Genomic DNA, 24,447 nt, shown 5'->3' with positions numbered 1-24,447 from the left:
CAGAGCAAATATGCAAGGCAGCGACATGGTCCAGCTACTCCACTTTCGTTAGACATTACAGAGTGGACCTGGTGGCGGCAGGTGAGCAGGCTTTTGGGCGAAAAGTTCTGCAAGCTGTAGTCCCACCCTAATTGGTAAGTGCTCGATTATCCTCTCTATTGTGGCTGTCCTGAAATGACGGAAAGGGAAAATTAAAGTTACGTACCGGTAACGTCTTTTCCTGTAGTCTTTCAGGACAGCCCTAGTTACCCACCCTAAGCTTGGGGGGGTCTTATTAAAGACCAGAACGCAATATGGTAATGATATTGATTGGTATGTTATTAATGTGTTCTTGTGTCTCCCCAGCTGGCCGGAGGTACTCTTGAAAGAACTGAGGTCTGGCAGGGGAGGAGAGATTTTATGGGCTGGCGCAGTGTTTCCAGAGGAAGGGGAGGAGACTATCTCTCTATTGTGGCTGTCCTGAAAGACTACAGGAAAAGACGTTACCGGTACGTAACTTTAATTTTTTATTTGAAAACTCTAAGGACTTCAGAAATGTGAAGTTGTGATTTTGGACATTACATAACAGACATACGGTGCCAGTACCAGCGATATGAACATTGTTACCAGCCTCATCTGTAAAATCTAGATTACAGTGGAACACAATAACCTAGACTCCATAGCACAGGAATTCAATTATAGATAGTTTTGAAGTTGTTACATTTATATATCAGTGTACAGTATATTTATGTATAAATTTATCCACAGTCATTCTCCCAGCAAATTAAACATTTTTCGTGGCAGCCCCCAATATCAATTAATCAGACAGCACATTGGGTCGCCTATGTCAGACCTTGCAAGATGGTTGGATCAGTCATGCTCGTACATGTGTGTTCTCAGCTTTACATTATCAGATTTTTCTAAAAAATTTGTTCAAAAAATGTAGAAAGGTGTACAGTATATTTAAATGTTATAATTTCTTCTTTTTTTTTTTTTTTAATAGGCTGTGAAGAAAGGGCTTAGTAACACAGTAATCGGCTTAATATTTGGATGTTTTGCTTTGTTTAATTTTTTAAGCTCCTTAATATTTGGGAGATATGTAAGTATGACTATTTCCCTTGCAAAAAGTGAACCATGCTATTATACAGATATTTACATAACTGTTAACAATTTTTTGTATATTTGTCATAGCGATCATTATTTTAAGCATCTTCATTTCTGTTTACCGAAAAACAACAATTGTTAAGCCAGGTAACTATTGTTCCAAAGTGAATTGAGCCTAATGCTTGAACGTAAGTGGTTGCAGGACATAAACAGTAGACATGTGCAGAATGAAAACATTTTGTTTAGTTTCAGATACGTTATTTAAATAAATTTGTTTAGTTCAATTTGTTTTCGGAATTTGTTTTATTTATTCGTATTCTAATTCAGATCGATTCAAAGTGTTTTCAAATCAATTTCGAATAGTCTTTAAATTCAAAAAGTTTTCCAATTTCCAAAGACAATAAAATAGAAAATAAGAAGAAAATAAGAAAATAAAGGAATAGAGTAGAATAGAAAAGAATATAACAGAAAATAAAAGAATATAATAGTTTAAAACAGAACAAAATAGGATAGAAAATAAAAGAACAGAATAGAATGGAATAGAATAGAAGGGAATAGAATAGAATAAAAATAAATAAATAAAATAGATTATAACCTTGTTCTGAAATTCATATAGAATTGAATAAAAAAAAATAGAACAGAAATAATATAACCTTTTTCCAAGCTTAGAATCAATTTGAATTTGAATTGAAAAGAATAGAGTAGAATAGAATAGAAAATAACACAATAGTATAGAAAAAAACAATAGAATACAATGAATATAACCATCTTCCTATTCTAAACTACTCTTTTCTATTCTATTTAAATTAAACTGATTCTATTTGAAATGGTTATATTCTTTCTATTCTATTCTATTTTTTTTACTTATATTCTTTTTTTGTTGGTTCTATTCTATTCTTTTCTATTATATTGTTTTATTTTTTATTTATATTCTATTATTTTCTTTTCAAATTCAAATTTATTCTATTTGAAATTTGAATTTCATTAGATGGTTATATTCTTTCTATGTTAATCTATTTGTTGCTATTATATTCTAGTCTATTATGTTTTTATTTTCTATTCTCTTTTACTCTTATAGTCTATTCTTTTATTTTCTGTTATATTCTTTTGTAGTCTATTATTTTTTTTCTATTCTATTGCTTTGTTTTCTATTCTATTTTATTCTCTTCGGAAATTGGAAAACGATTCGAATTTGAAAACGTTTAAATTTGAATTAGAATTTTTGGCGAAATTTTTTTTTCATTATTTCGGAATCATTTAAATATGGTACTTTTGTAATTTGGAAATTCGGATACATCCGAATTTCCAAAAAATGAAAATCCGTCCGAATTTCAGTTCGGAACGAAACGAACCACACATATCTCATAAACAGCAAATGGTAGCTGTATGTATGTGCATGACAGGGCACACACTACATATCCTTGGTGGTGCTCTTATCTCAGGAGAAACATTGTGTATTGACCAAAACATTAAAACTGGCTGCTATCCTTCTAGTCCCAGAGTTGCAAACCACAAAATGTGTCTGCTGAGGCTTTTGGTGGCCCATAGTCATTACAAACGTTGGGTGATGATGTTCAATATCTCTATTTATTGTTGTGTTGACTTACTTCTAGTGTTCATAATGCAGATGTGTTACATTATCCTAATTGTAAGTGTGCAAATACCTGATAAGTTTCCTGGAATGTTTTCAGTCATGTAATGACTATATTGTTACAATGTTATACTTTTATCATAAAGACAAATGTTCCCTAATTTCAACCAAAAAATAAAAACCTTACATTTTAGAACCCTATACCCACAGCTGAGCCAAAAGAAAGAAAAAGATTCTTATAGTGTCGCTTCGTTGCTCTGGCAGGGAAAAAAACACTTTATGGTCCCCAAGTCACTTGGAAAACTCTTTAAGCTCGGTACACACTTTTTAAGTTTTTTTTTTTTTCAGTCGACCCAGCAAGCTGAACGAAAAAAAAACCAGAGGAGCTCGGAAAGAGCAAGCTGTACTAACTATGCAATATTAGTACAGAGATATCCTTGCTGAGCTATTGTGTTCTGAAAGGGGACTGCCATTTTCTGACAGCACTGATCGGATGCCAATTTTCCAGCTTGCTTGTTTGACAGAAGCCAGCCGTTCGGCCAGGTAAACACGGGCCAAATGTCTGTTAAACCAGCCGATATCTGCAGATATTTTGCCCGTGTGTACCTGGCTATGGATCAACCTAGAGATATGGCCAAAAAATAAGGTCTAGAAATGTTTGTGTTGTAGAGACAAATGGTTATGGTGGATTTTGCATATTGAGGGACATTTAAGAAGATCCTGTGTCCATGACAAATTTTATTTATTGTCATTGTAACATTAAAACACTATATAAAGTATGTTGTGATGAGTAATGTTACATGGTGCTAATGTAACAACGACAATAAAATATATACTGTGGATAAAAGATATCTTTAATTGTCTGCTCCCTGCACAAAAAAACACCAAAACCTGGTGCCTCTGCAACACAAGCATTTCAGGACCTTTTGTAGTACATCTCTTATACTACTAACAACACCTGACATAACCTACCCTGAGGGAGTAAGGTCTGGTTCTTGCTATGCATGCACACAACTATCCATAGATAGTTATTGATCTGCATGGTCACAGAGATATTCCCCACATGCTTGATGAAAGCCAAGCCAGCTTCAATCATAGCCTTGCAGCATACCTATATGGGTCACCCAGCCCCATGCTGCAGGGGACCCATGCAGCCCCCCTGTATACTTGGATAGGAGGAGGAGCAGAGGCTGCATATAGAGAAACTAATCTCTCCATTTTCTTCCTGCAGCTGCTGAATGCCTGTGGTAGGAAGGCATCTGCTCCTCCTATCCAACTTCTTTCTGCTGCCCCCTGTGTGCTCTTTCCCAGTCCCCTTCCTTGTCCTTCGCAGTTCTGCCGGGTTCCCCCCTCCCCGACCCCTTTCTTTTCTGAATGGAGAGTCCATGATCTGTACTGATCACTGACAATGTCCATTCATAACTGAAACATAGTAAACTGTATTCACTATGCTTCAGTTTGTGAATAGAGGGGAAGCTCTGTACTAAGCTATTCCTGTCCATTCATTTAGTGCAGCTGAGGCTGCAGAGAAGGAGATTGAGGGCTGTGTCCTCAATCTCCTTTCTCTATGTCAAAGGTGAAACATCAGAAGTCTGTTTAGGCTCCTGATATCTCACCAAAGCCCCCCAATGGGGCTCCTAAAAATTATAAAACATAAATGGTAAAAATAAAAATAAAAAAAAAATATATATAAAAAAATGAATGACACCAGTGGCGCAAATTACCTGGGTCATAAACCACAAAACAAAAAGAGACCCTCTGGTAGGGCAATTACTCCAAATAGGCGTAAATTGAATAAGTAAATTATATTTTACTTATTCAATTGGTTTACGCCTATTTGAAGTCATTGCATTACAAAGTCCCACCAGAGGGTCTCTTTTTGTTTTGTTTGTCTCTTTTTGTGGTTTATATTAGGCATGTGGGCAATCTCTCCTACACCCCACTAGAATTGAACTTCTATCCTATCTATACCAGGGTCATAAAGGTCGCATTTCCACGTTCCACTATTGGGTTCGGAAGGAAGGACCCCCGGCTGGGGGTCAGGGGGGCCCCTCATGGTTTCTTGCACCAGGGCCCCGAAGGTTCTACAGTAGTTATGCCACTGATCACAGCTGTTGTTACATTAATGACCACATTCCACCCCCATATTTGTAAAGATACAATACTGAATATCATACAATTTGACTGAGATATCATTTGCTTTAAAGAATTGCACTAATTTTGGGTTTTTTTTAATTTGCAGCTTGTACAGATCGGAGCAAAATTTATGTTTGTGTCAGGTTTGTTTGCATCAGGAGTTGCTACAGTACTTTTTGGGTAAGTTTATTTATTTTTTGCTTTTAAATTTAATGAGTGATATGAACTTTATGCTTTGGCATGCACTTGGTAGTGTACATAACACAGCTTGGAATATAAATTAAATTAGGGCAGGATTACGGTTTGCTAAGTACTGAGAAAACCAGGTACTGATCAAAAGCAAACATTGATCTGCAGTTATAGACTACACTTTATTATTAAATAATAGTATACATTAAATAAAATATATTTGAATCCTAAAAATTAGAAATTTACTAATGCATAATTGTAACAGGTCTCCATGTCAATTAAATTTTTTATTTTCATTTCACATTATGTTTCCTCAGTAAAGCTGATTAGTTAGATGGTGTATGAGCAAATTACACAGGGGCCTTTGCTTGATGGTGCACAAGGACAATTGTTACATGATTACATGGATTGTAAAATTGTTGTCTTTCTTATTTTAGATTGCTTGACAAAATTTCTGATGGAACAATATTCGCAGCTATGTGCTTTCTGGTCAGAGCAGTGGATGCTGTGGGTTTTGGTGCTTCATTAACAGCTTCTTTTTCTATTTTGGCAAAGGCATTCCCCAACAATATAGCTACTGCAATGGTAAATTTTAAAGAAAAATGATGTTATTTATACAGTGCCGACTTGTTGGGCTTTACCAAGAGCATTCAATGATTTACACCAATCTCAGCTAAGATTACATGCAAATATGTAAGGGTATACACAAAACCACAATATTTTAGACCAAATCCATTTAGTTTGGCAGCACGCAGTGTGCATTGGACCAAGAGAAATGTACAATTTCTTACATTTCTATCGGTATGAAATATAACAGCCATGCAGGTGTGTGACAGTATGCATTCTGGGAAAAGCACGCACTCGCACAGCTGTCAAATTGGGACCAGGGGCTAAGTCTGTGCAACTGCTGCATCCCAATAGACATGACTGGGCCTGCCTGCATGTGGATACACTCAAAACACCTGCGTATCCTATGCAGGCAAATATTACCATTCACACCTGTGTGAATGAGGCCTACTATTGCGCTGACCAGAATTGAACCAAAAACTCCAAAATAATGATGCTAATCAATGAGTAACCAGCTGTCATTTTTTGGGTTCTGTTTTCAAGATCCTGTTATGTATTAAATTAATAGAAGCAATGAATACTTAAAATCTTGACAGTGATTTTTTTTTTTTTTTTAATTCGGATTTTATTTATAAAAAAACTTATACAATTTGCACATACAAATACAAAAAACCCACCGAATACACTCAATCCATGGTTTCCAAACCCAAATGATTAGGGACAACACCTAGGATATCCTTTTTCTTGGTGATCCCACACCAGCCTATCCTACAGAACGATTTGGGGATAGCCAAAGTCAGGCTGTAAACCAGGGTCAGGTAGGAGGCATGCGCCCCCCCCCCGTTTCCGCTTTCTCCTCCCTTATCCCCTACGACCTACACATCCTCACCCCTCCCCATCTCCTACTCTCCTCTCCAATCCCCTCTCTCCCCTCTTCCCTTCCACCACCCCCTCCACTATGCCCAATCAATACCCAAAACTAACTAATGGTTCTAACCAAGGCTGCCGACAGGTCTGTCAACCTTGAAACCCCCCCTAGACACTTGTAAATATCACCCTATATCATTTGCCACCCTGAAGACTACTTCCATTCATCACCCTACAGAGATTTCCTTAACAAACCTCTTGTCAATAGAAACCAACTCAAGCCACAACGTAGTCAATTCCAAATTGGACTTGATCTCTTTCTCTCTAAAAACAGGTCCCTCCAGGCCTCTGAGATACAAAGCTCATTTCCACCATATAACCCTTACTACCCACCTGTATATCCCTCAGCACATCACAGTTTTGTTATATAACTTTTTGGTATTGAAGCTGGATTAAACGATCATACACTGTTGCAGTTATACATGTATGTCTTTAGGCCGTTGGGCCCATGTAACTTCTGTTTTTCAACGCTTTTTCTTCTCTGTATTTACACATTATATATTCTTAATAAAATAATATGGAAACGATAAAAGCAAACAAAAAATATATATATAAAAAAACAAAATAACTATCCGCCTCACAGGGTGGAACAAATAATTCAACAGAAAAAAAAACATAGCGGAGAGGAGCACAATCATAATATAAGTAAAGTGATCAACAAATGGTCTGTATCAAATATTTATTATGCATACACTCTATCCACTTGGACCATATTGCTTCAAAATTCCACATAGGGATACTAAAAAAGTATGCAATATTTAGAACTGGATATTTTTTTTTCTTCTCATCTTTGAGTAGTGCCAATGTATTTTTTATATTTTGAAATGCATATTAATATTTTGGAGGCTGTTTGACATATGATACTGTGAAATAGTGTGTCCACTTTTTTTTTAGAGCTTGGTTTATTTACTATTATGGTTAACGAAGGGCTAGAAGCTGAAACATGCATAAATATATTATTATAGCATGTTAGTTGTTTGATGTTTTGTAAAAAGAAAAAATATATACATTTTTAATATATTTTTTCTCTTATTGTTTTGTTTACTTTCTTAGTGTTTGTCTGTTATATAAATGCAAAAACTTTAATAAAAAGATAAATGTAAAAAGGGGAAATAAAAGGGGGGGAGGGAGAGGGTGTCTAGGGAGGGAGAGAGGGAACTGGATATTTTTTTTATTAGATCAGAGCTTAGACTAGGTCTTGAAACATCTGTATGTGACAGTGTGCTCTTTTACCAAAGATGTTATCCAAGACTTATGCAAATTATGCTTGTCTACCTATCTATTTACATCAGCTAGTTCCAGCTCAGTAAATTGTTTAGGACATTTCTTTAACAAGATAACATTTTAAATGCTTAGTAGGTCTAGTTTGTATGCGGAATGTTATTTTGGAGCTTGCCTCCAAACAGGAGATCGAAAACGGAGCTTTCATTTTGTCAAGTGACTAAAAATAGTATATAGAAAATAAGCCTCAGTACAGATCGGTACTTATCAATATACCATATATCAAACTATAAGAACTTTATAAAAGCTAACCTATTGCCGTCCTAGCTCAGGGCTGGTGACAGACATTCTGGCTGGGCTGTTTGAGAAGGGTAAATTGACATTGTGTTCGGCCCCTTTCACACTGAGGCGTTGCAAAACGGCGGTAAAAACGATGAGCGTTATTAGCGCGTTTTTACTGCATTTTTGCCACGTTAGCGTTAAAAATAGCGCTAACGCCCATGCGTTTTAATCGCGTTTGTGTAGCGTTTTTAAGCGTTCGCGTCAGCAAACAACCCGTCCCCCTTACATCTCGTCTGCTTACATGTAATCCTGAAAGCACATGCATTGTGTGGCAATAGTGTTTCTTCTGCACTGAGTTCAGACAGAAGATCAGACCGCCTTGCAGCCTAAGGTTCTTACAGGGGGATAGTATAGGGTGCATGTACAAAAAAAAAATACTGGTTCTCTTTAATTTTCTTGTATCCTTTTTTTTTTTTTTTTGTTAAGTGATACATCATCCTTAAAGTTTAGGTAAACCTAACTAATAAAAATGCCCTTATAGCGGTGTACCACTTCAATCCTCATATATGTTGAAGGACTCGCTTTTCATTCAGCCAGACTTCCTTTTGTAACAATTGATTATCTTTAACAAAATTAATTTACAATTTGTCCATTTGATATCAGAGGCATATTAGATTCAGCAGCCAAGGTATGCATGGTACTGTAATCTAAAACACTAATCGTAAGTAAAACAGTGGCTAAGCTAACTTAATGCGTGTTAAATAGGGAAAGGAGTTTTCTAAATGGTTAGTGACACTTTCAGTATCTGTCTTCAGATCATATACTCTAAAGTGTCTGCATATTCTGAACAAGCAGTAAGGCCTCATTCACACTGTCTCTGTGGCACATAGAGCATGAATGAGCTGTTTGTTTATGTGGTTGAAGCTGTGTGCAGACAGCCTGTTTTACTCTATGGGGATGCAGTAGCTGTGCAGACACAACCACAGGTTATAATGTGACAAACATGCAGGGCGCATGCCCTGACCTGGCCACAGTGCCCACATAAATGAAACCTAAAAGCATTTCAAAAGCACCCCACGTTCACCTCTATAGCTTTAGGCATTGTAGAGAAATTCATTTTGAAAGTCCACAACCAAGGCGTAGAAATCATTTTTTTTATTTGAGAACAAACCTTGGAAGCCTGCCAGCCTTTTAAGCTTTACAGCTGGTGTTTCTAAGCTGTTAGAAACCAAATGAAACCTGATTTTTTGAGTATTTTTTTGTGATCTTTGAGGATCTATGAGAACAATTTACTATAACAAGCAGCTATAGAGTTCAGGGATGGGTTATTTAAACCTCTTTTAGGTTACAGGCACATGGCGCAAGAGGGACATACAGACATACATCTGGGCGCATTTCTCCGCCCAGTATCCAGAGGTAGTACAAAAAAAACGCAAAGAAATCGATGGCTGTGTGCGACTGTACATGGCTTTATGCCACTACTTGCATAAATAAGTGCATGCGTGTACGACTGTGGATGCAACTTGTCTGTGTCCTTAGTTGTATGCCCGTACGCATACACATGTTTACATAAATAGCAGCATATAGCCAATGTGTGGCTATACATAGCTCCTGTGGACCCCAGGCTGTAAAATATACCCGAATGTATAGCTTCATAGCCCTCATGTGGCTGTGTCCATGAAACCTTTCTGTTTGTGAGGAATATGTAAATAGTTTAATGTCATTGTCTGGACACAGGTGAACTTCAGGCTATTTTAACCACTATTGATTGTATTTCATCTTCAGGGATTTCTTGAAATTTTTACTGGGCTTGGACTTATCTTAGGTCCTCCAATAGGAGGACTTCTATACGAGACATTTGGATACGAAGTTCCCTTCATTGGCATTGGCTGTATTGTATTTTCAATGGTGCCATTAAATATTTACATCTTGCCAAAATACGGTATGTAGATTTTCAGTACTTAATACGTGTGTGTTTTGTAGTGTTGAGGTCTAAGTTGTTTTTATTCTGTTACAAAGTCTTTTACTCCCCTGTCCATGTGCCTGACAGAATTTCACTGTGTATTTTTTACACTGCACTATGTTTGGTAAGGCAGATGTGCTTCTTCCAAACAATCCCCATATGTTCCTATTCAGCGATCATCAACAATGTCAATAGCAATGCATGAAGGCCACCAAATGAAGATCTGACAGGAATAAGGGGAGTTGCTCTGTGTGGGTGGATTCAACTGTTCTAAATGTACAGTTATCTTTTATTATTAATAATACTTTTGAGAATGCCAATATCAAAAACCTTTGTAGAAGTTAGTTTTAGTGATGCTCAATGTTCAAAGAATACGGTGACCAGACGTCCTATGGTGAGGCTGCATTGCTGGGCACTGGTGAGGCCGCATTGCTGGGCACTGGTGAGGCCGCATTGCTGGGCACTGGTGAGGCCGCATTGCTGGGCACTGGTGAGGCCTCATTGCTGGGTACTGGTGAGGCCGCATTTCTGGGTACTGGTGAGGCCGCATTTCTGGGTACTGGTGAGGCCGCATTGCTAGGCACTGGTGAGGCTGCATAGATGGGTACAGCCGAGCCCTGCATTCTTTATATAAGTCACTGCTGAGCCCTGCCTTCTATATGTAGCGCACTTCTGAGCCCTACTTTCTTTATGTAGAGCACTCCTGAGCCCTGCACTCTGTTTTTTCTTATTTCTTATCTTCATAACATTTGGTAGTCATATCTCAAAAAATTCTAAGCAGTATCTTTTTTCTTTTTTTTTATCTTATGGACGAAATGTGAGAAATGCTGTATATATCATACAATCATTCCATAAAGACATACCACATACACTGCATATATAATTTGAGGAAAATATGCTTATAGAATAGTGTACCATTTGCCAATAAAAAATATTTCCCGGGATTTAATTTTAAAAATCTGGTCACCTTATTAAAGAAGTAACTCCACTTTTGTTGAGAAAAAAAAACATTTCCCTCTGGGTGATCTATGTACAGTGCAAGGATTAGAAATAGCTGTTAGTCTGTGTCCATGTGCAAAGTAGATGTGGATGGGAGTGGCTTTATAATTATCAATCAGGTGCTGCACTTGCGGAGTTCTAATAAAGAAAGTGGCAGGGTCTCAATCCCTTTAAACATAGTTTCCCTTTGAGAGTATTTCCCCAAAAATGACATTTGTTGCAGGGGATGCCAAAAATCTGACTTCTGGGAAAATCTGACACAGAAGCTGAAGCCAAACACGCAAGCAGGAAATCCTACTTCTTGGGGGCGTTCCATACACCATCTGTGTACAGAACACCTCCATGTTGCCATATTATATTGTATTTTACAGAGAATTACAACTCTGCAAATTGCAAAGATAAAAAATTTCCAATTACTGTATGACTTGTATATGCTATATTTTTACTTATTTTTCAGTTTTTTTCCCATGAAAGGGGAGTTGCCCTTTAAGATGCATGTGCAGTTAAACAGGAGAATATATTAGTATAAAGAACCTGCTAAAGTATCATCATTAGTATATTGATTGTTCCTTTAACCACTTCAGCCCCGGAGGGTTTTACCCCCTTAATGACCAGGCCATTTTTTGCGATACGGCACTGCGTTCTTTTAACTGAAAATTTTGCGCTTGTGCGACGCTGTACCCAAATAAAATTTATGTCCTTTTTTTCCCTACAAATAGAGCTTTCTTTTGATGGTATTTGATCATCTCCTGTGGGTTTTTATTTTTTGCGCTATAAACAAAAAGAGTGACAATTTTGAAAAAAAAAAAACCTATTTTTTACTTTCTGCTATAAAACACATCCAATAAAAAAATGAAAAAAAATCTAATTTCTTCTTCAATTCAGGTCAATATGTATTCTGTTACATATTTTTGGGAAAAAAATTCCAATAAGCATATATTGATTGGTTTGCACAAATGTTATCGCGTCTACAAACTATGGGATATTTTTATGGAATTTTTATTTATTTATTTATTTAACTAGTAATGGTGGCGATCAGCGATTGTTATCGACACTGCGACATTGTGGTGGATAGATTGGACACCTAACTGACTCCTTTGACACTTTTTTGGGAACCAGTGACATTATTATAATGATCAGTGCTAAAATTATGCACGGTTACTGTACTATTGACACTGGCAGGGAAGGGGTTAACGGGGGCGATCAAAGAGTTAAATGTGTGCTTAGCTGGTGCTTGCTGTGTGGGGGATGGTCTAAATGTGTGAAGACAGAGATTGATGTACCTGCTTAGCAGAAACACAAGATCTCTATCTTCTCCCCTGTCAGAATGGCAATCTGCCTTGTTTACATAGGCAGATCATCGTTCTGCCTCTGTGGGGAATGATCATGGGTGGCTGGCGGACATCGGGTCTGCCGGACCTGCTGATTGGGTCCCCCTCTGTCCAATCAGCTTGTGTGCCTCCAGTGTCTATTGCATGAAGTGACGTACAGGTATGTTGTTTCGTGCAATAGAGCCCACCTGCTGCAATACATCTGCGATAGGCAGTTGGGAAGTGGTTAATTCAGGGGTGCCAGTCCGTGGCTTTTTGATGACCAGGCCACACAGGATATGAGAGGCGACCGAGGTCCGCACAGGCCTATCACAGACCGTGCTTGATGCTCACCACCTGCTGTGCTGCCATGCCTGTGTGTCCTCTCCCGTCTCCTCCACCTTCCCAGCCAACAATGTCATCTTATCAGCAGGCAAGGGGCGGGAGGAGCTGCAGATCAAATTGGAGAGCTTTTCCCAACGCCCCCCACCCCGGGCGGAGGAGCCGGGAGAGGACACATGGACTGATCACAGCCATTTCCCTGCTAAAGGTAGGAGTCCTGTGCAGGGGAGGCAGAGATGTGTGATGGTATAGACAAAAGGGGGGGGGGGGCAGACTGCAGGGGCACTGTGATGGAGGGGGCTGTGATAGCTAGGGGAACTGTAATATAAAGGGCACTGTAATCATTACAATGCCCCTTTACAGTGCAGTCCCCTTTGTATCACAGTTCCCCCTTTACAGAGCAGACCTCTTTACATTAATGTAAAGAGGGGCTGTGATGTGAAGGGGAACTGAGGACACTGATATAAAGGGGGGAGGCAGTAAAGGGGGATTGTGGTGTGAAGGGGGGCTGAGGACAGACTCCAGGAATATCCCATCCCCCGACCATCCACCAACCTCGTATTCCACAATGCCCCTTTACAGTGCAGTCCCCTTTGTATCATAGTGCCCCCTTTACAGAGCAGACCTCTTTACATTAATCTAAAGGGGGGCTGTGATCTGAAGGGGAACTGAAGACACTGATATAAAGGGGGGGCTGTAAAGGGGGTTGTGGTGTGAAGGGGGGATGAGGACAGACTCCAGGAATATCCCATCCCCCGACCGTCCACCAACCACGTATTCCACCCCCCACCCCCCCGGTCCCTTGGAAAATTGGCTGCCATGAAACCTCTCCCTGGTTTCAAAAAGGTTGGGGACAGATGCTTTAAATTGCAAGTGAATATAAGCTTCCAAATTGCAGAATATGAAGAACCTCTAAAACATCTTCCTCAGCTTTCCTTTTATATAGTAAAGTGATAGAGGAACAACCTGTGCATGTAATCCATGCTCTTTGCACAGGTTATGTGCAGCATGTTATGATGTCAGTTATGAGCTCAGCCTTAAAGCAGCAGTAAACTCCACTTTATCAATTCACCTACAGGTAAGCTTATAATAAAGCTTACCTGTAGGTTAAATGAGTAATTCCTAAACGTGCACCGTTTAGGAGATATTTGTATGTGTTGCAGCAAGTGACATCACCAGCACATGCGCATTGTGCTCTGAATGGTTGGCATACTTAAGTGTGCCAGCGATTGTGAGTGCTATGCCATGACTGTGACTCCCACAAGGATACGCAGGAGCGATGGCATAGTGGCTCAACCATTCAAATCACTGGAGCATGAGAACCCGGAAGGAAGACCGAATAAAGATGGAAACCCTGTTACCGGTGACAGTGCGATTCTGGGGGTCTTTGTTTTAAAGTAAGTCTTTTATATTGGGTTATTATGCAATGTATCCTAACACTAGCACATTATTAACTTATCTTGCAGGGGACTTTATTTTTTATACTAACTACTTTTTTATCATTTTTTTATCATTTTATTAGTTGCTGTTTTAAAATATCACTGGGTTTCAGTGGTTCTGTGGGTCATAGTCGGGTGCAATCTGGAATCACTGTCTGTCTGTAACAGCCGGCACTCAGCATTAAAGTGGTTGTAAAACCTTACATATACCCTACAGAGATTAAACAAATCCTCCTACATGTACATAAATTGTACCTTTTTATCAGCAGCCCATTCTTCTCTGTAGCCTCCTACTGCACACATTTTACACAACATCTCTCAGTAGCAGAAAGCAGGGGCAGGGATCTGATGTCACACACACCGCAGAGTGTAATCTGACTGTAAACTGTTTGGAAGTAAGAGACACACCCCCTAACAGGCTCCTGGAGAAAAACAGAGAGCTCAGTCTATGCATCACCTGCTGTGTGCTGGAAGGGGGGCCAGTTTACCATTTTATCATTGAGTCATACAGACAGAGGAGAGATCAGAGAAGAACCAGACTTGGTGCTTTGGATTTAGGTTAGTACAGACTATAGTTTAGAACCAAGTTATACTTACCTGCTCTGTGCACACAGCACCCCGGATCCTCTTCTTTTCTGTTCCCCTGCCAGCGCTCCTGGATCCTTCCCCTTGAGCAGTGTTCCCAGAGAAAGACGTTTTTCCTGGGGGCACCATTGCGTGCTTGCTCCCTAGCCGCTGCTCTTTGCATCCATAAGACACATAGAGCCGCGGCTCGCCCCCGTCCTCCCTGTTCTCTCTTAATTGGCTCACTGGCTGTGATTGACAGCAGTGAGAGCCAGTGGACTCCCTAAGCTGTCTTAGACAATGAGGAAGGCGAGTCCCTATACGACCGAGGCTATCGTGAACATCGCTGGATCAGAGGGGGCTCAGATAAGGATTTTGGGGGAGTTTCACACAGAAGGCTTTTTACCTTCATGCATAGAATGCATGAAGGTAAAAAACCTTCAGCCTTTTCAACCACTTTTCCAATGCTTCCACTCCATAGTAGCATGCTGTAGCGAATGTACAAAGTAGGCTTCTGCATGTGGATGGGGCCTACTCACCCTGCACACGGGGGGTACCTTTCGTGTGCAGCACGCTCATCAATGCAGAACAAAGAGGAGATTGCGATCATGTGAAGAATACATCAGTAAGTCAGTTCCCCAACTGGCCTGCACCCACTCCACCAGTCTAGTGTACCTCTGTTACCTCACTCCCAGTAACAGAATGGCCACCATGCAGCCAACGCAGACTTTATGCGTGCACTTGTTAACTCCTTCACTTCCCATACCTTGTGACCAGGCCATAAATATCCGTAACATGGGTTTGGTTCTGGTTGCTTTTGGAAAACGACCGCTACAGAGGGAGCCAGACATCGACCCCCTCACTACTGGAGGACCTGTCACCCTTACCAGGTACCACACCTAATGCTGCTTATGCCTTGTACTGTGCTTGGTTAACCTTAGCAATTATATTCCTCTTCCTTGTTTTGCAGTGTTAACCCTTTAGTAGTGATGTTACTTCATACCCCTTTTTGCTTTTCAAACCCAGGTTCTTTAATACTCCAGAACTAACATGCACCCCTTTGAATAACTTCAGATCAGGCTCAGGAAAGTTGATATGACTTTACTTAAAAAGAATGCAGGGTCCTAGGTTTAGTAACACTTTATCTGATCTCCCACAGTACACGGAAATGCAATTGTTTTAGTAAATATAAGCTGATCAATACCTTTTCTCATCAGCAGTATATAGCAGTCTTGTGACTTCTATCAGTGTCCAGCCGAGCACTGGTTAAAGCTTGTGGGAGGGGTTTTCATTCTGCTCTGACTGTCTTATGAGGCTGCATGACCCCTGACCCTCTGTCTGGACACTGCTGATTGGCCCTATGCTGATCACATGCACTCTCCCAAGGAAAAAAAAAACTCTCTAGCAAAATACACCAAACTTAGCATGTGAAGCTTGTCCCCTAGCCTCTGTTCTATCGGGAGATGGATCGGGGACAGTAGAAGAAAGGGAGGATCAGAGAAGACAGGATCAAACCGTCTTTTTTTTTTACACAATACAGAGGATTAACCCCTTGGGTTCCACATTGAGTATAACAAACATGCTTTACTGCACATACAGATTGATTTTACTGTTGTGGGTTTAGTAACACTTTAGAAGTTCTTTAGCATTACAATTCATTATGAACAGAGTCAATTTGCTAACACTAACTACAACTGAATGGCTGCCCAAGCATACGTCTGCAAGGTAGTCATCCATGTTGGTGTTCTCCAGGTACTGGTTAACCTTGGTGCCTCAGATTGACTGCAAGGCGCAGCAGTCCTCCTTCACAACAGATGCAGTCAAGCATGGGCCAAAACATTGCGCCCAACCCAGCCTTCTCCCATATTTACATCACTGATAAGTAGGCTGGATCCAAAAATGCCTGGAAACTGAGCACACACCCTTCCCACCCCCTCACACAGCCTGGGCCAGCCACTAACTACAACCCCTGGCAAAAATTATGGAATCACCAGTCCCTGAGGATGTTCCTTCAGTTGTTTATTGTTGTAGAAAAAAAGCAGATCACAGACATGGCCAAAAACTAAAGGCATTTCAAATGGTAACTTTCTGGCTTTAAGAAACACTAAAAGAAATCAAGAAAAATAATTGTGGTGGCCAGTAACAGTTAGATTTATAGAACAAGCACAGGGAATAAATTATGGAATCACTCAATTCTGAGGAAAAAAATATGGAATCACCCTGTAAATTTTCATTACAAACACTAACACCTGCATCAGATTAAATCTGCTTGTTAGTATGTAGGTAAAGAGGGTAAATCATCACGCACTGTTGCACAAGATGTTGGTTGTTTACAGTGGGCTGTGTCTAAAACATGGACCAAATACAAACAACATGGGAAGGAGGATAAAGGCAAGCATACTGGTAGACCAAGGAAGACATCAAAGCGTCAAGATAGAAAACTTAAAGCAATATGCCTTGAAAACAGAAAATGTACAACAAAACAAATGAGGAACAAATGGGAGGAAACTGGAGTCAACATCTGTGACCGAACTGTAAGAAGCCGCCCAAAGGAAATAGGATTTACATACAGAAAAGATAAAAGAAAGCCATCTCTAACACCTAAACACAAAAAAACAAGGTTACAATGTGCTAAGGAAAGGCAATTGTGGACTGTGGATGATTGGATGAAAGTCATATTCAGTGATGAATCTCGAATCTGCATTGGGCAAGGCGATGATGCTGGAACTTTTGTTTGGTGCCGTTCCAATGAGATTTATGCAGACGACTGTCTGAGAAAACATACAAATTTCCACAGTCAATTATGATATGTGGCTGCATGTCAGGTAAAGGCACTGGGGAGATGGCCGTCATTAAATCTTCAATAAATGCACAGGTTTACATTGAAATTTTGGACACTTTTCTTATCCCATCTATTGAAAGGATGTTTGGGGATGATGAAATCATTTATCAAGATGATAATGCATCTTGCCATAGAGCAAAAACTGTGAAAAAATTCCTTGAAGAAAGACACATAAGGTCAATGTCATGGCCTGCAAACAGTCCGGATCTCAATCCAATTGAAAATCTGTGGTGGAAGTTAAAGAAAATGGTCCATGACAAGGCTCCAACCTGCAAAGATGATTTGGCAACAGCAATCAGAGAAGGCTGGAGCCAGATTGATGAAGAGTACTGTTTATCACTCATTAAGTCAATGCCTCAGAGACTGCAAGCAGTTATAAAAGCCAGAGGTGGTGCAACAAAGTACTAGTGATGTGTTGGAGTGTTATTTTGTTTGTTTGTTTTTCATGATTCCATAATTTTTCCTCAGAATTGAGTGATTCCATAATTTATTCCCTGTGCTTGTTCTATAAATCTAACTGTTACTGGCCACCACATTTGTTTTTCTTGATTTCTTTTAGTGTTTCTTAAAGCCAGAAAGTTGCCATTTGAAATGCCTTTAGTTTATGGCCATGTCTGTGATCTGCTTTTTTTCTACAACAATATACAACTGAAGGAACATCCTCAGGGACTGGTGATTCCATAATTTTTGCCAGGGGTTGTAGTTCTAAACAACCTGCCTACATGCATAATGTTTACATCATGTTGTGGAAATTTTATTATATGGACTCATGTGGAAATTTTATTCTAGGATGTGTGTTTTATAAATTGTCATCTGTCTCCCTGTGTCTGATTTAACCAAGGCGTGCTCTAGCAGAATGCACTTGGGTTGAATCGGGACCAGTGGTAAAACTGTTAGTATAAAACCGTCAGTATGAAAACCTTCTCGTGGGCTTGGAGATGTGTTCTCTGTGTGTGGGGGGGCATTTGCCAGTTTGTAAGTATCAAGCGCAATGCGCTGGGCTTCTTGCCTTCAAATGTCTATGCACATTAGAGAAGCGAAGTCCGCTTAACGAGAGAAATACATTATATCTCTGTTGTGGCTATGCTATCTCTTTTGGATACATATCTGCTTTTATAAGAAGACATTGATATCTGCCCTGTTGGTATACTCATATCGTATATTGACTACAGCAGTAGCAATGTCCCCGCAAATCTGTAAGAACAAGTAGAATGATCTTACTAGATACTGGTTACTCTTAGCAGTATTGAGTGGGTTCCATGCTGACTAAGATGGTGGATGTGCGTGCATGTGGCTGGGCGGAGGGTAGTGTACATGCCTCAGTTGGATGGACTTGTACACTTCCCCTCCCACTCCTGTGGACGCCCTTCCATTTCCTGTGTTGTCATTTCCTGTGATGTCATTTTGCTTGGAGGAAGCGATTGTCTGTTGGGGCCATGATTTCCTGTATGTCATTCCTTTTGTGGCCGAGAAATAAAAGACAAAGTTCCTGTGCTCATGGGGGCAGACATGTCGAGACTCCAGCTTGAAGAAGCATCTTTTCTGATTCTATCTGGTGCTACTAAAGTACTTCAATTTCCTTGTACCAAAAAGCTTGTTACAAACGTACTTTTAAGCATGAAGGAATTGTTTTGTGCTTTGTGTGCATCTTGACGCTGGAAGTGCATATTTTGGCGCGGTGTGGATTTGCGTACAAAGGAAATTTCCATGACAATCGTACGTGTAAGGTTTTCACAAGTGACATCACTGCACTTACAGTTATTACAGAGGCTCGGGCAGAGTTGCCCAGCCATTCTCTACAGCAGTAGATCACTACTGTAATAATCTTTTGCTGGCTAATTATATTGAGGGCCAGGATTAAATCTCCGCTGACCAGATCCAGTCAACCCCCCCCCCCCCCACACACACACACACACACACACACGTTTTTAATTTTAAAAAAAAGTCACTAATAATTTGTGCCATGGTCAACCCAAAATAATCTTTTCCTAATGTTCCCCTAACTCCATATGCAAACAGTTTTTTTTCCTTGCCTCTGCCCAATGTAGCCTAAAAAGGGTAATAAAGCTCTCCTAAAGTAAACAGCATATGTTCACTTTGAACTTCACCATTCCAATATGTTACATTAAAGTCACACTGTGATATAAGACTGGCAAATGATATGAGGTAACATATTTGGGCATCCCTGATGTACTTTCCTAACCGTACAGTGCAGGGCATAGGATCTTAGTCTTAACCATGGATTATGGGCAGCTACCTTCAGGTGATTTTGGATTCTGGCAAAGAAAAAGTGCTGCAGGGACATCCCTTCTGTAACCCATCCAGTGGCAGCATTGCTTAATTTTTTGCAAGTGTTCTTAGGTGATGGATGTCTTCTTTCTACTTGGAGAAGCTTACCCTTTTCCATTTTGGGACTTCTATCAAGATTTCAATCAAGTATAGGCTGCTAAACAAACCTAGATAATATACTCACAAACCAAAGTGATCGTAGACTCCTTTAATTAAGAGGGTATGGTCCTTGAAACGCATTAGCTCCAGCATTTGCCGTGGAGTGTCGCCTAGGCCCACGCTATTGCCAGTGTGTGTGTGGGTATTCTACAGCATGGCTAGATTCCTAGAAACTTTGAGTCTGTGATCAAGTTGGTTTGTGATTCTGGATCACAAAAGTGAAAAAGTAAATGTACTCCCGTGATGCAGAAGAGAAATCTGGCCAAAAAAGCTTTAGCCATACTTTCCTTTTAAGCACTGCCAATGATCATCCCACTGTACAATACATCTACCTCAATGATGAGTAAAGGCACGGTCAACCAACAATGGAATCCATGAGGTACTGCAAAAAACAGGATATCCAGATTAAGTTTTTAGAGACCTTGAAGCAATTGTTCCATCATAAAAGTTTATAAACAAAGTTAATGGGTTTGCAGGGCTTAAAATTGCTGGTAAGGATCTGGGTCGTTTTTGACATAAACAGGTTGAATGTAATAAAAATGAAAATCTGATTGTTAACAGCAGGTTCTGGCAGCCACTTCATGTCTATGAACTGCCAACCATTGCATTTGTATACTTCAGTGCAGTTTATATATTTGCCTCTGAAGCTACATTTTGATCCAGCACTCCCTATGTCCACCTCTCACATCAAACAGTGAAGTGGCAGTTGGTACAATTTAGCTACAAAGCCAGGCATATTTAGAATCCGCTAACAAAGTGAAATTGAAATAGCAAAGGGCAGAGAAGAATCCTATAGGGGCTTTTCCATCCTGGAGTTGGGTTTAAATTTTTTAATTTACCAATAAAAGTTTTTATTACGCATATTTAAGCAACATATAAAGCGAGTAAATCGTAAGCAAAGTACATCTACATTAGTAAAACTGGTTACATTTTCAGGTTTGTATCGATACACCATGTAATTGAAAATGATTAAACACAAACAAATCTTTTGCAAATGTAAAGGACTTAAAATTCTTTGTAAAGTTAAACGACGACCACCACTTCCAGCCAATACGAAGGAAGTAGAGGGCATCATTCAAGAAGGAATGTTAAGTAGAGAAAACTACAAAAGAGAAAATATAAAGTAAGATAAAGTAAAATATAATATATGAAGGGTCAATATTACCCCCAAAAATGGGCCACAGGTACATACAAGTTCTACTGACTGTGAGGCAAGGAATATAAATGTAAGACAGTCAGCTTCTTAAATAGTATATCAATCGCTTAGTTACTCTTTTTTTTTTTATAATCAAAATTTTTTTATTTTTCCATTATAAATTCATCTTCACAATTCAATATTTTACATTCTTGCATTCCATGGTTTAAATAAAAATACACAGAAATAAACATAAAGAAAAAGCTAATTACAGGGCTCTCTTGTCAGCAGTTAACCAATTATACTAACCCCCCCCCCCCAAGTTACTCTTGAACTCGTTCATCCTGTTGTCAAACTATCATATGGGTCAGAGTTTGAACTGAAACCAGTTTTGTGGAATTTGTCTGAGGATTTATTAGCTATAGCAAGTCTTTGTTCCATTTCAGAGTTATGATTTACTGTTAGTGTCCATTCTCTGATAGAGGAAACTTTTGTCAGTTTCCAGCATTCAGGGATCAGAGATTTTGCAGCGTTCAAGAGGTGTTTAATCAGAGATCACTTATATCTACCCAATGGACATTTTGAGATGTGTAAGAGACAACATGATGGGGTGAGCTTAATTTTAATGTCAGTGATGTGAACAATCAGTTCATGGACATTATTCCAAAAGGAGGCTATCTTAGAGCATTCCCACCAAATATGTAGCATGTCTCCTCTAGCCTCTCTGCATCTCCAATATAGATCAGAAGCCGTCGGATACCGTTTTGTCACCTTCACTGGGGATGTGTAGTTTATAAGAATTTTCTTGTATTCTTGTGCTAATTTAACATTTATGTGCTAGAATACATGCCTTCTCCCACTCTGGGTCTGAGAAATTCATTTGAAGAGCAGATCCAGGCTTTAAAGTTTAAAGGGGAGCTTCACCCAAAAGGGGAAGTTCCACTTTAAGGCCTCATCCCCCACTCCTCATTAACAAATGGCACTTTTATTTGGGGGGGGGGGGGTTGGGTACTTGGTTTTGTCAGGCATTTCGAGTGGAAGTTACCCCTCCTTCCTCCCTGCAGTCTTCTGAGACACATCAGAGGTCCCAGAAAACTACAGGACCATTTACAATGAGCAGCACGGCTTGTGCATGCACATTGGGCACCAGGAGTATCTCTTTATTAAAAGTCAGCAGCTACAGTTTTTGTAGCTGCTGACTTTTAATTTTTAAAAGTTAGACTGAAGCCTCTCTTTTAAAATGGTATGCAGGTTCACTCGAAGCATGCTATTGAACTCATTCGTTCTGTAAGAAATTGGCGCAGAGAAAACCATGAAAAGTTCAGGGAAACCACACATCTAGAAGTACAATATATACACTGTGTTTTGAAAAATGATAGGGTCAGATTTAAGGGGCAATGAGTACAGAAATAGAAAGCACAAGTTGGCTTGTGATAACATACTAATGAATTAAGCTATTCTCTGAGTTTTCCACACCCTGAAAAATAATCCTGTTAGTTAGAAAATCTATTCTCTAAATGTAATTTTACAGTGTTTACACTTATTTCAGAACAGACTATTTTTTTTTCTAGAAAATACTTATTTCTTTCACAACTACAGAACCTATATTAACCACCTCAATACAGTGTACTTACACCCCCTTCCTGCCCAGATCAATTTTCAGCTTTCAGCTCTCTCACAGTTTGAATGACAATTACTGTCATGCAACACTGTACCCATATGAAACTTGCGTCCTTTTTTTTTTTACACAAATAGAGCTTTCTTTTGGTGGTATTTAATCACTAGTGGGTTTTTTTATTTTTTGTGCTATAAATAAAAAAATACAGTAAATTTTGTGAAAAAAATGCCTTTTTCATTGTTTCTGTTGCTAATTAGTAATTTTTCATCATAAATTTTGGGCAAAATTTATACTGCTCCATAGCTTTGGTAAAAATAACCCAAATTAGTGTATATTATTTGGTCTTTGTGAAAGTTATAGAGTCTACAAACTATGGTGCCAATCACTGAAAATTGATCACATCTGATCAGGCCTTCAGTACATCAGGTGAATCTCATTTCTTGAGACACTAACAAGTCAGGAAAGTACACATACCCCCCAAATTACCCCTTTTTAGAAAGTAGACATTCCAAGGTATTAAGTAAGTAGTATGGTGAGTTTTTTTAAGTGTAATTTTTTCCCACAATTCTTTGCAAAATAAAGATTTTTTTTTTTTTCAAAATTGTCAAATTATCAGGTTATTTCTCACTCATTACAGCATATGCATACAACAAATTACACCCCAAAATACATTCTGCTACTCTTCCTGAGTATGGCGATACCACATGTGTGAGACTTTTACACAGCCTGGCCACATACAGAGGCCCAACGTTGAAGTAGTACCTTCAGGCGTTCTAGGAGCATAAATTACACATCTCATTTCATTCCTACCTATCACACCTTTGAAGGTCCTTGAGCACCAGCACAATGGAATTACCCACAAAATGACCCCATTTTGGAAAGCAAACACCCCAACGTATATTCTTTGAGGCATCGGCTGCAAATAGGTACTCAGGTACTCTGATGGGCTGGTGACAGGTACTCGGGTACTCTGATGGGCTGGTGACAGGTATTTGGGTACTCTGATGGCCTGGTGACAGGTACTCGGGTACTCTGATGCGCTACAGATAGGTACTCGGGTACTCTGATGGGCTGGTGACTGGTATTCGGGTACTCTGAAGGGTGGTGACAGGTACTCGTTACTCATATGGACTGTGACAGGTACTCGGGTACTCATATGGACTGTGACAGGAACTCGTGTACTCATATGGACTTTGACAGGTACTCGGGTACTCAGATGGACTGTGACAGGTACTCGGGTACTCATATGGACTGTGACAGGTACTTGGGTACTCAGATGGACTGTGGCAGGTACTCGGGAACTCAGATGGACTGTGACAGGTACTCGGGTACTCAGATGGACTGTGACAGGTACTCATATGGACTGACAGGTACTCAGATGAACTGTGACAGGTACTTTGATGGGTGATGACAGGCCCTGTTTATTGAGGGGGGGAAATCGGTGGTAAACATCCGTCGGCCAATGGCTGTTTACCAGCATCGGTGACGAGCAGTGTTCCCGGGAACACGCCGCCACCTACGTGCACTCGCAGTGCACTCGAGATCACACATGCGCCGTGCAAAGTGGGGCAGTCACCCCCCTCGGTGGCGAGCAATGTCTCCGTGACACGCCGCTACCGAAGGAACAGGGATGCGCGCACACATTCGCGTGCATTCCCTGTTTAAATAGAGGGCTGTAATATGACGCCCTCCCAGAACGAGAGCCGTGCCGCCTGGCCGTCATATGACAGCTGGCGGGCGGCAAGCGGTTAAAGAAGAACAAAATAATAGTGCAGTGCTAATAAGGATGCT

General features: G+C 39.8%; 1 protein-coding gene across 1 annotated transcript in view; it reads left to right on the top strand.

Moving 5' to 3' along the window:
• The window catches only part of SLC18B1 (solute carrier family 18 member B1), an 89,579-nt gene that overhangs the window by 10,951 nt on the left and 54,181 nt on the right, over positions 1 to 24,447 (top strand). The window contains exons 2-5 of the mRNA XM_073627298.1: positions 983 to 1,078; positions 4,917 to 4,990; positions 5,437 to 5,584; positions 9,782 to 9,938. Coding sequence (XP_073483399.1) covers positions 983 to 1,078; positions 4,917 to 4,990; positions 5,437 to 5,584; positions 9,782 to 9,938 — 475 coding nt within the window. The remainder of the gene's footprint in view (positions 1 to 982; positions 1,079 to 4,916; positions 4,991 to 5,436; positions 5,585 to 9,781; positions 9,939 to 24,447) is intronic.

The sequence above is a fragment of the Aquarana catesbeiana genome, linkage group LG04 (genome assembly GCF_042186555.1).
Source record: "Aquarana catesbeiana isolate 2022-GZ linkage group LG04, ASM4218655v1, whole genome shotgun sequence".
Classification (NCBI taxonomy): domain Eukaryota; kingdom Metazoa; phylum Chordata; class Amphibia; order Anura; family Ranidae; genus Aquarana; species Aquarana catesbeiana.
This window is presented reverse-complemented; position numbering and strand designations above follow the sequence as displayed.